This window comes from Salvia splendens, chromosome 9 (genome assembly GCF_004379255.2).
Source record: "Salvia splendens isolate huo1 chromosome 9, SspV2, whole genome shotgun sequence".
Classification (NCBI taxonomy): domain Eukaryota; kingdom Viridiplantae; phylum Streptophyta; class Magnoliopsida; order Lamiales; family Lamiaceae; genus Salvia; species Salvia splendens.
The window spans coordinates 26,475,282-26,489,218 of record NC_056040.1 but is presented as its reverse complement, the minus strand read 5'-3'; the positions used below and the strand labels follow the sequence as shown (position 1 = coordinate 26,489,218).

The window sequence follows — 13,937 nt, the reverse complement described above, 5'->3', positions numbered from 1 at the left end:
TTGTGAATAACACGAGTTTTAATGAGAAATTGGTAAAGTAAGAGGAGGGGGAAAAAGTAGATGAAATAGGAGATAGAAAGAGAAAATGTAAGAGAGAGGAGGAAAGGTGAGAAAAAAGTTTCATTTTTGGAATGAGACTATTTTTCGTGGATACCCTAAAATGACCAAATAAGACTATTTTTCATGGGCGAATTAAGTATAGTTTTTGAACTAGACCACTCTTAGTAAAAATATTAATTAATTAAAGTCAATAGCGGACTTAAATTAATCAATCGATATTTCTATCTAGACACGAGAAATAATAAATTAAATAGGAAAGCCAAAAATACTCGTAATTTCGGATTGGACGAGCAGTTAACATTATTCTATTGTATTGGCTGATTATAATATTCTGTTTGGACTTGAATTAAATTGGGGTTCAATTTAATTAGTAATAGACAATTTGACAAAGACATAAGTCTCACATAAAATTCCACCCCCTCTCTTTTGAGCTTGGACGATTTTTCCTCCTACTTTGTGTAAGAATTTTGTTTCTTCTCTATTTAAGACTTAGACAATTTTAATAAGCTTAGCTCACACTAAGATCAAAATTAAAGTTTGAGAAACAGTCAGAAGATCCATGATCAAGTACTGAAGATCATTACATGGAGAAGGCGCTAGCAATCTTCGATTATTTGGAGACTCAATTCCGTAATTCTAAACCGTAGAATTCATGATTTTGGATTTATAATCTTTATACGTGAATTATTGTGTTCTAGCACGCAATTATCTGTTTAACATATGAATTGATTGATTTCATAATCGGTCAAATAGATCCTATTCTAATTTATTTGTTTATGCAAGTCCTTCGCTAGGTATGGTTCACCATAACTTCAACATTCGAATCGTTTGGATCCCACCCAAATGCTGCCACATAGGTCATGAACGCCGCTTGAGCACTTAGACCTATTTTTGAAAAATTAGTAGAAAGATAAAAAGGAGAGAGTGAAGTGCGAGAAAAATGAGTGTAATATGTGGGTATTTAGAGAGGATATTTAAATTAATTAAAAAATAATAATTCTCCATCCCATAAATATAGAGATTCAGGGGACAATAAGAGTTTTAATATGAAATTGATGCAGTAGAAAAGATAAAAAAAATTGAAGTATTGCTAGTGGGGAATGAGACTAACTTATAAGAGAGAAAAACGTAGTAACAAAAATAGAAGTTGACTACATCCTCAGCCTACCATTAATTTTCACAATATTTGGCTCGGATTTTAATAAATGAAAGAAAGTGAGTGAAAAAAAGTTAGTAGAATGTGAGTCCTATTTTTTCATATTGATTTTATAATATGAGTGAAATGAGTTAGTGGATGTGAGGTCTATTACCAAAAGTGGTAAAATATAAATGTGACAAGTATTGATGGACGAATCGGAAAGGAAATTAGTGTCATGTAATGAAGGACAATAGAAGTAAGAAAATTAATCTCGTTCATAGGTTAAGTATTTGATTACCAAGCTAACTACTCCCTTCGTCCCAACTAAAATGACATACTTTTCCAACCAATGTGACATTTCCTTTTTAGTTTGTCTTAATCAAAATGACGCAACTATAATTTTGGTAACGTTCTCTCCAATTAATACACTCTACCACTTTTTTCTCTTTGCTAAATATTCAATTCTCTTTCTCTCTTCATTTAATAGGTACGTCCACTCGTTCTCTCTTCAATTAACCACATTAACCAATAACTCCTAAAATCTCGTTACGACTTAGAAAAGTGACATCTTAATCGGAACGGAGGAAGTAGTAATCAAGTGGTTAATTAACATGTTAAAATAAACACTTTGAGTTAATAACTAAAACAAGAAAGACAAATTATATACAATAATAGGTTATCAAAACCTTACATACAGAAAAATAACTATGGTAAAAGAAAGAGTGTCGAATAGAAAGAGTTGAGCTAAATTACTTAAAAAGGGAGAAATTTGAAAATGTTTTAATCATAAGGAAGCAATAAATCAAAGCATCATTTATTTTGCTTTATTGCTTGAATTTTAATATATTGGGAGATGGTAAGAGCAATTATTAGCTCAAAGTGCAGCAGCTGACAACTTAGCATTTGTGTGCTCACACACACACACTCTCTCTCTCAATCATCGTCACCTTCATAAATCCTTACCCCTATATTCTGTCAACACTCTCTCTCCATCGCTTTCCGTCTCTCTGTTTACAGTTAATAGCATGATTATGGCATTCATCCTATGTTACCTTTTTCTCTTCTGAGACAACTGTTTTAAATATACATGAATCAGAAAATTCCATTTTACAATCTCCAAATTGAAATATCAAGGTCAGGTGAGATTGATTTGAATTTCGATAGAGAAATAGATTGGTTGTTTTATTCGATGCAAAAACTGATTGATATTTGTTTATAGGTAGAGAATTGTGGATATGCAGCAGGAGGAGGAGCAGGTGGTGGTGAGTGATGAGAAATTGGGAGATCTGGGAATTGCGGAAGCAGCCTCGCCGATTAGCAGCCGGCCGCCGGCGGCTAATTTTGATGGCGGCTCCTCCAGCAACCGGTGGCCGCGCCAGGAGACTTTGGCTCTTCTGCAGATTAGGTCTCAAATGGATGCTGCATTTCGTGATGCAACTCTTAAGGCTCCTCTTTGGGAACAAGTTTCCAGGTATACATATTTATATGATTATATCAATCTTCATTCAAATCGTTACAATTCATTCTTTGCAATTTTCTTCTTTTTACGAAGAGGTGGATTGTATTGAAATTTGTAGTTGAGGAATTTGGTTTTGTTTAGCGAAGCCAAAAATTCTTTTTTGAAATACATGATTCTCCATGTGATGATGCTTCTACCTCCTGTCTCTCTCTCACTCACTCACTCGCACATGGGCTTGTGTCAATGCGTTGGCATCACGATTCACAACATGGCTTTTCATTTTAAAATTTCATCTTTTGTGAATTCCATAGTGACCCCAGTCCCGTTTGCATGAAATTCTAGCCAATCATATTCATTTTCATTTACACCCCACTTTCTTAAATTCTTCTTTTTTTCCTTAATATTCCGTCAATCCGCCAATAAGAGTCATAATTCTTTCCGATACAATTTTAAGAAGAGGAAGAAAGTTAGTGGAATATATGTCTCATTTGCATATAGTTTTAACTTTTATATAATATATGAGTGGAATGCGAAGCCTCTTTACTATTTATTATATTTATGAACTAAAACTCTTATTTAGGACAAACCAAAATAAATAAATTAAAATAAATGAAACTGTTTTTCGCAAATAGAATAGAGTGCTGTATATTTGCACATGGCCTCATATTCATTCCAATTTCAGAAATCACAAATCCCGAGACCTTTGATTACCGTTCTTTATAAAAAGAATTCGCAGATCCCTTTTGCTTTGCTGCGCTACTTTATTAATCAATCCAACAGATCAGATCCAATTCTCTCTTTTTTTTTCAAAAACAAAAGAAAATAAAAATCACTTGGTTCATTTCATACTAAATCAATAGAATGTTATGATTGGCAGGAAATTAGGCGAGGTGGGATACAAAAGAAGCGCCAAAAAGTGCAAGGAGAAATTCGAAAACGTCCACAAATATTATAAACGGACTAAAGAAGGCCGCGGCGGTCGCCCAGACGGAAAGACCTACAAATTCTTCTCTCAGCTCGAGGCGCTCCATCAAACCACCGCGAATCCAACGGCTGCGGCTGCGGCTGCGGCCATCTCTTTACCCCCTCCGCCTCCGGCCTTATTCGGCATCACCTTCTCATCCGACAGCTCATCTGAAGACGAAGAGATGGAGACGGGGAAGAGGAAGAGGAGCGGCGACAGTGACGAGAAAATGATGGACTTCTTCGAAGGCGTGTTGAGGCAAGTGATGCAGAAGCAGGAAGCGATGCAGCAGAGGTTTCTAGAAGCCATAGAGAAGAGGGAGCAAGATAGAATGATCAGAGACGAAACATGGAAGAGGCAGGACATGGCGAGGGTGGCACGGGAGCACGATATAGCCGCGCAAGAGCGCTCCATCTCGGCTTCCAGAGATGCTGCCATTGTTGATTTCCTTGAGAAGATCACAGGACAGACTATACAGCTGCCAGCTGCCCCAGTGCCACCACCACCTCAGCCAGCTATGGCCGAGATGCCAGTGCAGGATTTGGCCACCTCGGAGACCAGCTCCTCCAGGTGGCCAAAACCTGAAGTGTTGGCACTGATAAAGCTAAGGAGTAGCATGGAGCCAAGATATCAAGAGGCGGGGCCTAAGGGCCCACTCTGGGAAGATATATCTGCTGGAATGCAAAGCATAGGATACAATAGAAGTGCAAAGAGATGCAAGGAGAAGTGGGAGAATATCAATAAGTACTTCAAGAAAGTGAAAGAGAGCAACAAGAAACGCCCCCAAGACGCCAAAACCTGTCCTTACTTCGATGAATTGGATGCATTGTATCGGAATAAGATACTTAACGCTGCTCCTTCTACTAGTTTGTCTCACCAACCCGACCTGCATCCACCAGACTTCCCTTCCAACCCTTTTTCCGAAAATCCTCAGCCAAACCTTGAAGGAGAAAATCAGGTATAAAAGCACTATACTTCCACTTCCACACTTAAAACATAACTAATGAATTACTATCATGTTATCATTTTCGTGTTGTGAAAAATAAATAGTGCTGATGCTTAAAATTTGTATTGAAGCCAGAAGACATTATAGATAAGGGACATCGACAAGGAAATGGAGACACAACCGGAAACTACTGCTCTAATAGTGATGAAGATGAAGTTGAGGAGTACGATGACAAAATGGTTTACAAAATACAGTTCGTAGGCTCCTCCTCCAACGCTGGAGCTTCAGCAGCATCCTCGTTCGTCGCCATGATTCAGTAATCCCGTCCATACAATATTTGAGGCTCAAACTGAGACCACAGATTCAATATTTTCCTTTCTTCACTATACTCTCATTTATCATTTTGCAGTTTTCCTTATTTCATTCAAATTAAGCCTTTCTCAGCTTCAACACATCTGGACAAAGGGTCTGTGTTGTGTTGAGGATGTATAGGATGCAATAATTTAGTGATTTATTCATTTGATTGGGTAATAAAGGAACGTTTGGTTTCAAGTCATGCGCAAGGATTCAGTCGGAGGAAGTACCTACCAAATTCATATCGAGGAGCTAGTATTGTTCTTTTTTTCCATTATTTCCTTTTCCTTTGCATTGTCCAGTTGTACCTACAGTTACATAAACCAAAAATATTTCATTACATCTATCTTCAATTTCTATTTTAGACATTACTGTATAAAATTTACAGGCACACACGGTTTATCAATTAATATTAAGTGTCACTGTAGCGACACAAGAAATGAAAAGTTCTTTAAATTACAAAGATTGATCGGCCATATATCTAGTAAGATATGCTTGATTTCTTTCCAAGTTAGTAATTGCTTATTTCTTGCTGTAATTTCAACACAGCCTTCTCAAATTAAGTAACATGGTCACCTAATGCTTTACTTGCTCAAAACTTGTGGTCAATATGTCGTTAAGCTGATCTTTAGATTGCGCAAATGGAAACTCCAAAAATCATACTTCAGTCTCTTCTTTGATAAAATATCAATTAACTTATGCCAATCTCCTCACCTACAAGGCCATCCACAACGTTGTCTCTATACCGTCTCTTAAACCGTCTCTTAACTACTATTTGAGCACTATTTGAGGGCCCCACTGTCCTTTTTTCCTCCATCTCTTAACTAAGAGACGGAACCTGCAACGCTCCGTCTCTTAACCGTCTCTATACCGTCTCTTAATTACTATTCATTCAATTTAATTTATAATTTTTTTTAAAACCCAATTCAATTTAAACAAACACACTTTATTAAAATTAAAAAAATATTACAACTTAACATTAAAAAAAACGAAGACATAATTAAAATTCTAAAAAAATAAAAATGACATAATTTAATCTTCTCCGCCAAAGTTTTCCCAAATGTGCTCAATTAGATCCTCTTGGAGTTGGGTGTGGGCGCTAGAGTCGCGTGTCCTTGCCCGAATAGCCAACCGTTCTTGTATAGATGGATGCGCTCCACTTCGCGGCGGACTACTTGCGGTTGAGCTTCCGGGGGATTCGGGGTCGAACCAATTTCCGGCATCGGGTCCTTCGTCTCGGACAATCATGTTGTGCAAGATTATGCACGTATACATGATGTCGACCATGCTCTCCATGAACCACGAACGAGCCGGGGCTTTGATGATGTTGAAGCGCGCTTGGAGAACCCCGAACGCCCTCTCCACATCCTTGCGGGCAGCCTCCTGCTTCTGCGCAAAAAGAGCCTGCTTTGGGTTCGCTGGCCTGCCGCACGTCTTCACGAAGGTCGGCCACTTCGGGTAGATGCCGTCGGCGAGATAGTACCCCATTTTATACCGCCGGTTGTTGGCGACGAAGTTGATGGCCGGCGCTTTACCATCCAAAACTTCGGTAAAGAGGTCGGACTGTTGGAGCACGTTTACGTCGTTGTTCGAGCCAGGGACCCCGAAGTACGCGTGCCAGATCCAAAGTCGGTAGTCAGCAACGGCCTCGAGTACAACGGTTGGGTGGGTGCCTTTGTGACCGCTCGTGTAGGAACCCCTCCAAGCCACCGGGCAATTCTTCCATTGCCAGTGCATGCAATCGACACTGCCAAGCATCCCGGGGAATCCGTGCACTTGTTCGTGCAGGTTGAGGAGGAACTGACAATCCTCCGTGGTTGGCCTCCGGAGAAATTCGTCACTGAAGGCTGCCCGGACGCCTCTGCAGAAGTTGAGCAAGCACAAGCGCCCAGTGCTGTCTCCGATGTGCAGGTATTCGTCGAATATGTCGGCCGTTTGTCCAGTCGCAAGCTGCCGGATGGCTGCAGTACATTTCTGCAGCGTCGTGTGGCTGGGACGACCGACCGCGTCGAACCCTTCTCGGAAGAACTCCTCCCTGGCCGCCAAAGTATTCGCTATGTGGAGAAATAGCGGTTTCCGCATGCGGAAACGGCGACGGAAATAGGTATCTCCCCAAATCGGGTTATCGCAGAAGTAGTCGCGTACTAACCGTGCGGCGGCTTCCTCCCGGTTCCGATTGATGTACTTCCGGGAGCGTCGTGGGGGTGGTGCGGCTTCCTCCGCCTCTCGTCGTCGATCTTCTTCGAGTGATTGTTCCATTAATTGGCGCATTTGCTCAAAAGGATCCATTTGTTTGAGTTGATTGAAGATGGAAATTGGAGTGATAGAGAGGATTTGAGAGGAATAGATGTGTGTTTGTGTTTGAAATGAGTATGGAATAGAATTATTTATAGAGTAAAAAAATTAAAAATTTAAAAAATGAAAATAAATATTTAACGGTAATATTACCGTTTGAAAAAAAAAAAATTTTTATTAAAAATCGATTTTTTTTTTAAAAAAATGAATTATTGCGTCATCAGTGACGACGCCCACTCGCGGGCCAGCGAGTGGGCGTCACGCACGCATGGGGACGTGCCACGTGTCTCGGGCGCGTGGCGAGACAGCTCGTCTCGTGTCTCTCCGAGACGAGCTACGCGACGAGACGGTCGCGAGCTGGAGACGAGATGGCCGCTGCAATGCGTCTCGCGGGGGTCTCGTCTCTCCGAGACGAGACGCGAGCCCGGCGCGAGACGCGTTGTGGATGGTCCAAGGACCCTTAGGACTCGTGAATAATAGATTTTCAACATATTTTACTTAAGTGAAGTTGCAAGTCGGACATAAAGAGAAGATTTGCTCTTTTGGGATTTATCTAGTTTTGATTAGATTACTTATCATTTCAATTATAGTTTTTGTTTTTATTTTCTTATTTATGGATAGCTAGATTAATAAGATTCTAGGGTTATGTAGTAATTGACCATAAAATATATGCATAGGGGGTGTTTGGTAGCTTAGATAATGCCAAGATATATGAGTTATGTGAGTTATTTGGTTGTTTGATAGATAAAATAAGATCCATGTTAAGTCATCATAGCTCATCTCGGCCCGCTGAGGCCCGAAGTAAATTAGTTCAAAATGATTAATTATTTATTTGTCCTTTAAGGGTGAGATAGCATATCAATCAGCCATATATGAATGAAATGACTAAAATGCCCATGCTCTTCCAATTGGATTTGACATGAGGGGTGAGCAGTCAATCTCCCGATTCTAAAAATTAGGGCTCCGTTTTCCAACGATTTTCATTTTGAATTAGACGAGAATTGTGATCAATCGTCTCTAATTCCCGAAATTAGGGCGAGCAAGCATCTTCAATTCCCGAAATTAGGCGATTTGTGATCTCTTCCTTCCTCAAAATTGTTGTTGGCCAAACTGTGGAGTCCTAAATTCGTCAGTTCTTCAGGTCTCCCTTATTTCTCTTGCATTTTATTCGATTTACAACTATGGTCTTATAGTGTTCGACGAAATGCGAAAGAGAAATGTTGTTTCGTTGGTTGCAATGATTTAGGGTTATTCTCATTTTAAAGAGTACTATGATATAGCTCTAAACTTATGCTTTATGCATATAAGAAGAGTCGTGAGCTCACCCCTTTTGTTTTCACTGCGATTTTGAAGTTACTTGTGAGCATGGATTGGCTAGAATTGACATTGTGTCTTCATGTCTGCATTTAGTTATGGTTTTTATGCCTTGTTAGGGAAAGCTCCTATTGATGCTTATCTAGCTCTGATTTTTAGGAAGGAAGAGATGCAGAGGAATGAGTAGGGAAGAGACGTTTCAACAAGAGAAATGGGTGGGGGAAGAGACGTTGGATTGGATCGGAGAGAGCCCTACTTTTTTGGGTTTGAGAGAAATGGGAAAGAAATGAACGTATATGTGCTAGGGACAGATTTGGAATAAGATTAATATCATAGGGTTAGATAAGTCATTTTAGGTCTTTATCTTAATTTTTGTCTTTGTTACCAAACAAGATGACTAAATTAATTATCTTGGATTTAATCTCAATTCTTATCTTAAAGCCCATATTAATTAGTTATCTTGTGCTAATTTAACATGCCTACTAACCACCCCCTAGGATATATCGAAGATCCACGACTCTCGAAGATCTCATAGCATGAAATTACATGAGTGATTCACGAAATTATCTAGACTAGAGTGCATTTGGATAAAGGATCAACAACATACTCCTACAGAAACGATAGAGCCACCCCCTTTGCAGATCTTCTTTTTGTAAATGAAGGTTTGCTACTTCCGTCACTCCACTAGTTAATCCGAACTTGAAATCTTCTAGCCAATTACCCTTACTCAAGATTTGAACATTGTGTGGGAAATATTATATCGAACCCTAAATATAGGATTTAGAAAATACTACACGAAGAGTTATAGAGCAATTTTTGAAAATCCTAGAGTGGTAGAAAATTCAGCTTCTTGATGCAATTTTTTATTACTCCCTTCGTCCCAACTAAGATGACACTTTCCTTTTTAATTCTTAAATAAGATGACACATTTATATTTTTGGAAATTATTTCTCTCTAATTAATATACTCAACCATTTTTTCTCTCCAGGTATATAGTCAACTCTCTTTCTCTCTCCCATTAGACACATTAACTAACAACTCCTAAAAGCTCATGCCGACTAAGAAATGTGTCATCTTAGCCGGGACAGATAGAGTATTAGATAAGAGGAACAATAATGGTTCACATCTACCCCTGTGGTGACGCGAACCTCTTATCTATTGGTTAGAGGGGAAGTGTCTTACAAGCTGAATTGCACTTCATCGTCAAGCTTCTTGATGCAAGTCATATGATCTGATTCTCCATCCACTATTTCTAGAGTACTAATGTGATTGGGTAGGGATCTAATGATAATTAGATAGGCCCCATGCTTTAGAGTTTAACCCTATACTATTAGATAAGTGAAAAATACAGATTTTGCATGTTTTAAGTCCTAGATTTGGCTTGTTTTCAATGTCAATCATGCAAAATATGTTATTTAATTGCAATATTTGTACAATTTGATGTTTTGATTTGTTTTGTGAGAAATGTGCAAAATAGACTTGGAAAAGAGCATAAATAGATTGAAATTGAAGTTATGAGGATTCAGACCATTTCAGCCGTCTGCTGACCCACTGGTCAGCGACCGTCTAGCTTTCCAACATTCGATGGAGGCCCAACGGTCCATAGCGAAAATTAAGCCAGAGCCAACCTCCTGCCTAGCGGTCCGCCGAGTTCAATGCTGAGAGTCTAGGTGCAAGTCAACGACCCACTGAGAAGATGTTAGCGGTCCACTGGTTTCGTGCGGCGAGAGGAAAACCTTCAGTCTAAAGAGTGGCACTATTCATGAAAAAATGAATCATGGTGAAGAAGAAGAAGAAGACGTGGTTGAAGGAAAAAGAAAAGAGAGAGAGATTTAAGAAAGAAGTGGCGACCAATGCGAAAAAGAAGGAAAATGGCCAAATAGAAGAATTTCCACCCGTTGAAAGCTCACGACTGAGCAAGTGGATGAAGAATACGAATAAGCTCATTTCTACAATATTGCCAAAGAGCAATGATGCGGATTACATCTTCTGGTTCAGGAGATGCAACAACGTAAAAAAAGCACTAGAGAAGAGGTTACCCCTATTTGGTGAAATTGTTTCACTTTTTATTTGGATTATTTCGTTTTGCATTAGTTTTGATTTGATAAATTTTCTGTGTTTTGATTCGGGTTATCTTTGTTTGAGTGTGTGTAGGAAAGCAAGAGCCATAATTGGAGGGCAATATTGTAAATCTTGAGTCAGACCAAATCACTTGGTCGAGTGACAATCATGCCTCTAGACCACTCGGCCGAGTGGTGTTTCTACCAAAACCTACTTGGCCCGAGTAAAGTTTATGCCAAAACTCACTCGACTCGAGTCATACTGAGAGAAATGAAGTCAGAGAATTCCACTAAACCGAGTGGACTCTACACCTTTTCAATACTTGGTAGAGTAACAATCATCTATATTAATCTTTTTAAATTGAGAACTTCACTCATCTCCTTTGTGTCTCTCTCACTTATCTTTTTTCCTCACTCAAAACCAACTCCATACATTGAATCAACATCTTTCAATTTTATTCTTGCATTGCTTTGAACAAGTTTGGGTGTGTGTCATGTAGAATTCTTGCATTGCTTTATTCTTGCATTGCTTTATTCTTGCATTGCTTTGAACAAGTTTGGGTGTGTGTCATGTAGAATTCAATCTCTTTTTGTTTGATGCACCATACACTTTGTTTGAATTTTATTATTTTTCTTGTTTTTAGTTTATTGTGTTTTCTTTAGTTGTTTTGTTTTTGTTTTTGTTTATGTGTACAACGAGGTATTGGATGAGTTGCTAGAAAATGATACATTGTCATTAATTATGGAAACAAATAATGCAACCACCAATTAGAATTTGCTATAAATGCTAATCCAATATAAGAGGGAAAGCTCATAAATGAGTTTTAGGGTTTACAATATTCGAAGATGTCTGGTAAAATAGAGAGAAAATACACAAAAGGGTAAAAAAAATCCGCCTTGTACCCAATCGAGTGGCTCGACGGGGCTAACACATTCCTAGCTAAGCTATATGACAACTCTCCAAGTTGGGACATCTCTGTTTGGGAATTGGATTGTTAGAGCATCCACTACGCGTCGCGCCGGCGTCCCGCGACCCGTCCCGGAGTGACGGGTCCGTCGCGCGACGCGTTGCAGCTCGCCGTCCCGTCCCGCGTCCCGTGTCGCCGAGACAAGCGACGGGCCGTCTCGCCACGCGCCTAGGCGACGTGGCGCGACCCGGCGTCGTGCGTGACGCCCATTCGCCTGCCCGTGAGTGGGGGTCGTCACATGCTGTCGCTATAAATATTTTTTTTACAAAATTCAAATTTTTAAAAAAAAATAAATGGAAAAAAATTTTAACGGTAATAATACTTTTTTTTGTTTTTTTATTTTTTTATTTTTTAATTAATTTTTTTACACTATAAATACTCCTAAATTCATCCTCATTGCACACACAACTACACATCTATTCTTCCTATCATCTAAATTTCCTCTCAAATTTTTATATAACAACTCAAGATGTCCGGCGACGGCAACTACGGCGGTTCCGGCTCTGGCGGGTGGGATCTCAATGCCTTCGGCGATTGGGAGACCATGATCAACACACTGGGAGGTTCCGGTTCGTCAACGTCGGGGACCTAGGGTTCGGCGACGTCGGGTGGGTACCAACCACCCAATTTTGACGTTGATGCATATGCCCGTCCCTCCGCCCCGCGGTATTCGCAGGGATTATCCCAGATCCGGGAGGATTTTCCCGTTGATCCCACGCAGGGAGGTGGGCGAGGCGGTGGAGGTGGCCGAGGCCGTGTACGACCCCAGGCGGGCGAGGACGAGGAGGAGGAAGAGGAAGAGGATCTAGGCCGACATCCTTACAGCAACCTCGAAACGCTGGCGGTGTACAACGCCTGGATCACCGTCTCGTACGATCCCATCGTCGGGAATCAACAACTCCGGAAGTGTTTCTGGGAAAAGGTCTGCGAGGTCTACCACCAGATAAAGCCGAAAGGCTCTCGCAAGCGCAAATATAAAATGCTCCGCTCTCACTTTGACCGAGTCGACCGACAGGTCAAAAAATTCTGCGGCATCTACTCGGCCGAAGCGGCGCGCTACCAAAGCGGATCCACGACAACCGACATTTTGACGTCCGCTTTGCGCACCTACTACCAGGACACCCGTCAACAATTCAGATTTGTTGATGTTTGGCAGGCCGTGAAGGACGAGGAACGGTGGGCCGGCGGTTTCCGCTCCAGCTCGGGCTCAAACTCGAAGCGCACCAAGCATACGGAGAGTGGCCAATACTCGTCTGGTGGTGACACCGCTGAGGGCATCAGCCCACATGAGGCTGAATCGCAGGAGTTTGCGGGTACTGTCGGCGATGCTGGAGGATCTGGAGGTGGGCGCCGTCGGCCGCAAGGGACGAAGGCGGCGAAAGCGGCTAGAGCGAGGAAGGGGCGAGGCGAATCAAGCCAGGCGGCATTGGGATCGGGCTCGCAGGGAGGCTCGGACACACTTATGGCGGTGTACATGACCGCCACAATGGCGGACGTTTCCCGCTACTCGCCCTCCCAATACGCGGCCTGGTGGAACGGAGTTGTGCATATAGCAGCACGACTTGGCCTTCCGACTCCCCCTCGACCTCGACCGCCTCCAGAGGATGATTCGCCTGCGGAGTAGTTTTTTTTTTCTCCAGATTTGTATTTTAAATTATGTTGTGTGTTTTTTTATGTTGTGTGTTTTTTTAATAAAGTGTGTTTTTTAATAAAGTGTGTTTGTTTTAATTGAATTGGGTTGGAAAAAAAATAAAAAATAAAATTGAATGAATAGTAATTTAAGGGACGGAATAAGGGACGGTTAAGGGACGGAGCGTTGCAGGTTCCGTCCCTTAGTTAAGGGATGGAGGAATAAAGTACAGTGGGGCCCTCAAATAGTAGTTTAAGGGACGGTTAAGAGCATCCACTACGCCGTCCCCCCACCGTCCCTTAAGCTACTATTTGATGGCCCCACTGTACTATATTCCTCCATCCCTTAACTAAGGGACGGAACCTGCAACCCTCCGTCTCTTAACCGTCTCTTATTCCGTCCCTTAAATTACTATTCATTTAATTTGATTTTTTATTTTTTTCCAACCCAATTCAATTAAAACAAACACACTTTATTAAAAAACACACAACATAATTTAAAATACAAATTTAAAGAAAATAAAAAAACTACTCCCCCGGCTAATCATCCTCCGGAGGCGGTCGAGGTTGAGAGGGAGTCGGAAGGCCAAGTTGTGCTGCCATATGCACAATTCTGTTCCACCAGGCCGCGAATTGGGCGTGCGAGAAGCGGGAAGTGTCCGCCATTGTGGCGGTCATGTACGCCACCATAAGTGTGTCCGAGCCTCCCCGCGAGCCCGATCCCAAGGCCGCCTGGCTTGATTCTCCTCG

At 41.1% G+C, this 13,937-nt stretch overlaps 1 protein-coding gene and 1 long non-coding RNA gene across 4 annotated transcripts; both read left to right on the top strand.

Moving 5' to 3' along the window:
• The first annotated feature begins 2,074 nt into the window (after window positions 1-2,074).
• LOC121748732 (trihelix transcription factor GTL1-like) lies at window positions 2,075-5,285 on the top strand. Of its 3 annotated transcripts, none has more exons than XM_042143223.1 (4): window positions 2,075-2,332; window positions 2,418-2,669; window positions 3,535-4,579; window positions 4,703-4,863. In XM_042143223.1, exons 2-4 carry the CDS (start codon window positions 2,434-2,436, stop codon window positions 4,712-4,714), a joined length of 1,293 nt encoding a protein of 430 aa, XP_041999157.1. In that variant the 5' UTR covers window positions 2,075-2,332; window positions 2,418-2,433; the 3' UTR covers window positions 4,715-4,863. The 3 variants fall into 3 exon arrangements, with proteins under 3 accessions (XP_041999157.1, XP_041999156.1, XP_041999155.1); XM_042143222.1 differs by having other exon boundaries at window positions 2,076-2,337; window positions 4,699-5,285; XM_042143221.1 differs by having other exon boundaries at window positions 2,077-2,332; window positions 4,699-5,285.
• A 4,256-nt stretch (window positions 5,286-9,541) lies between these two features.
• On the top strand, window positions 9,542-10,967 carry LOC121747335. The gene is made up of 2 exons (XR_006039182.1): window positions 9,542-10,564; window positions 10,685-10,967. It is a non-coding gene; the product is annotated as an uncharacterized LOC121747335 (long non-coding RNA).
• Window positions 10,968-13,937: the final 2,970 nt, after the last annotated feature.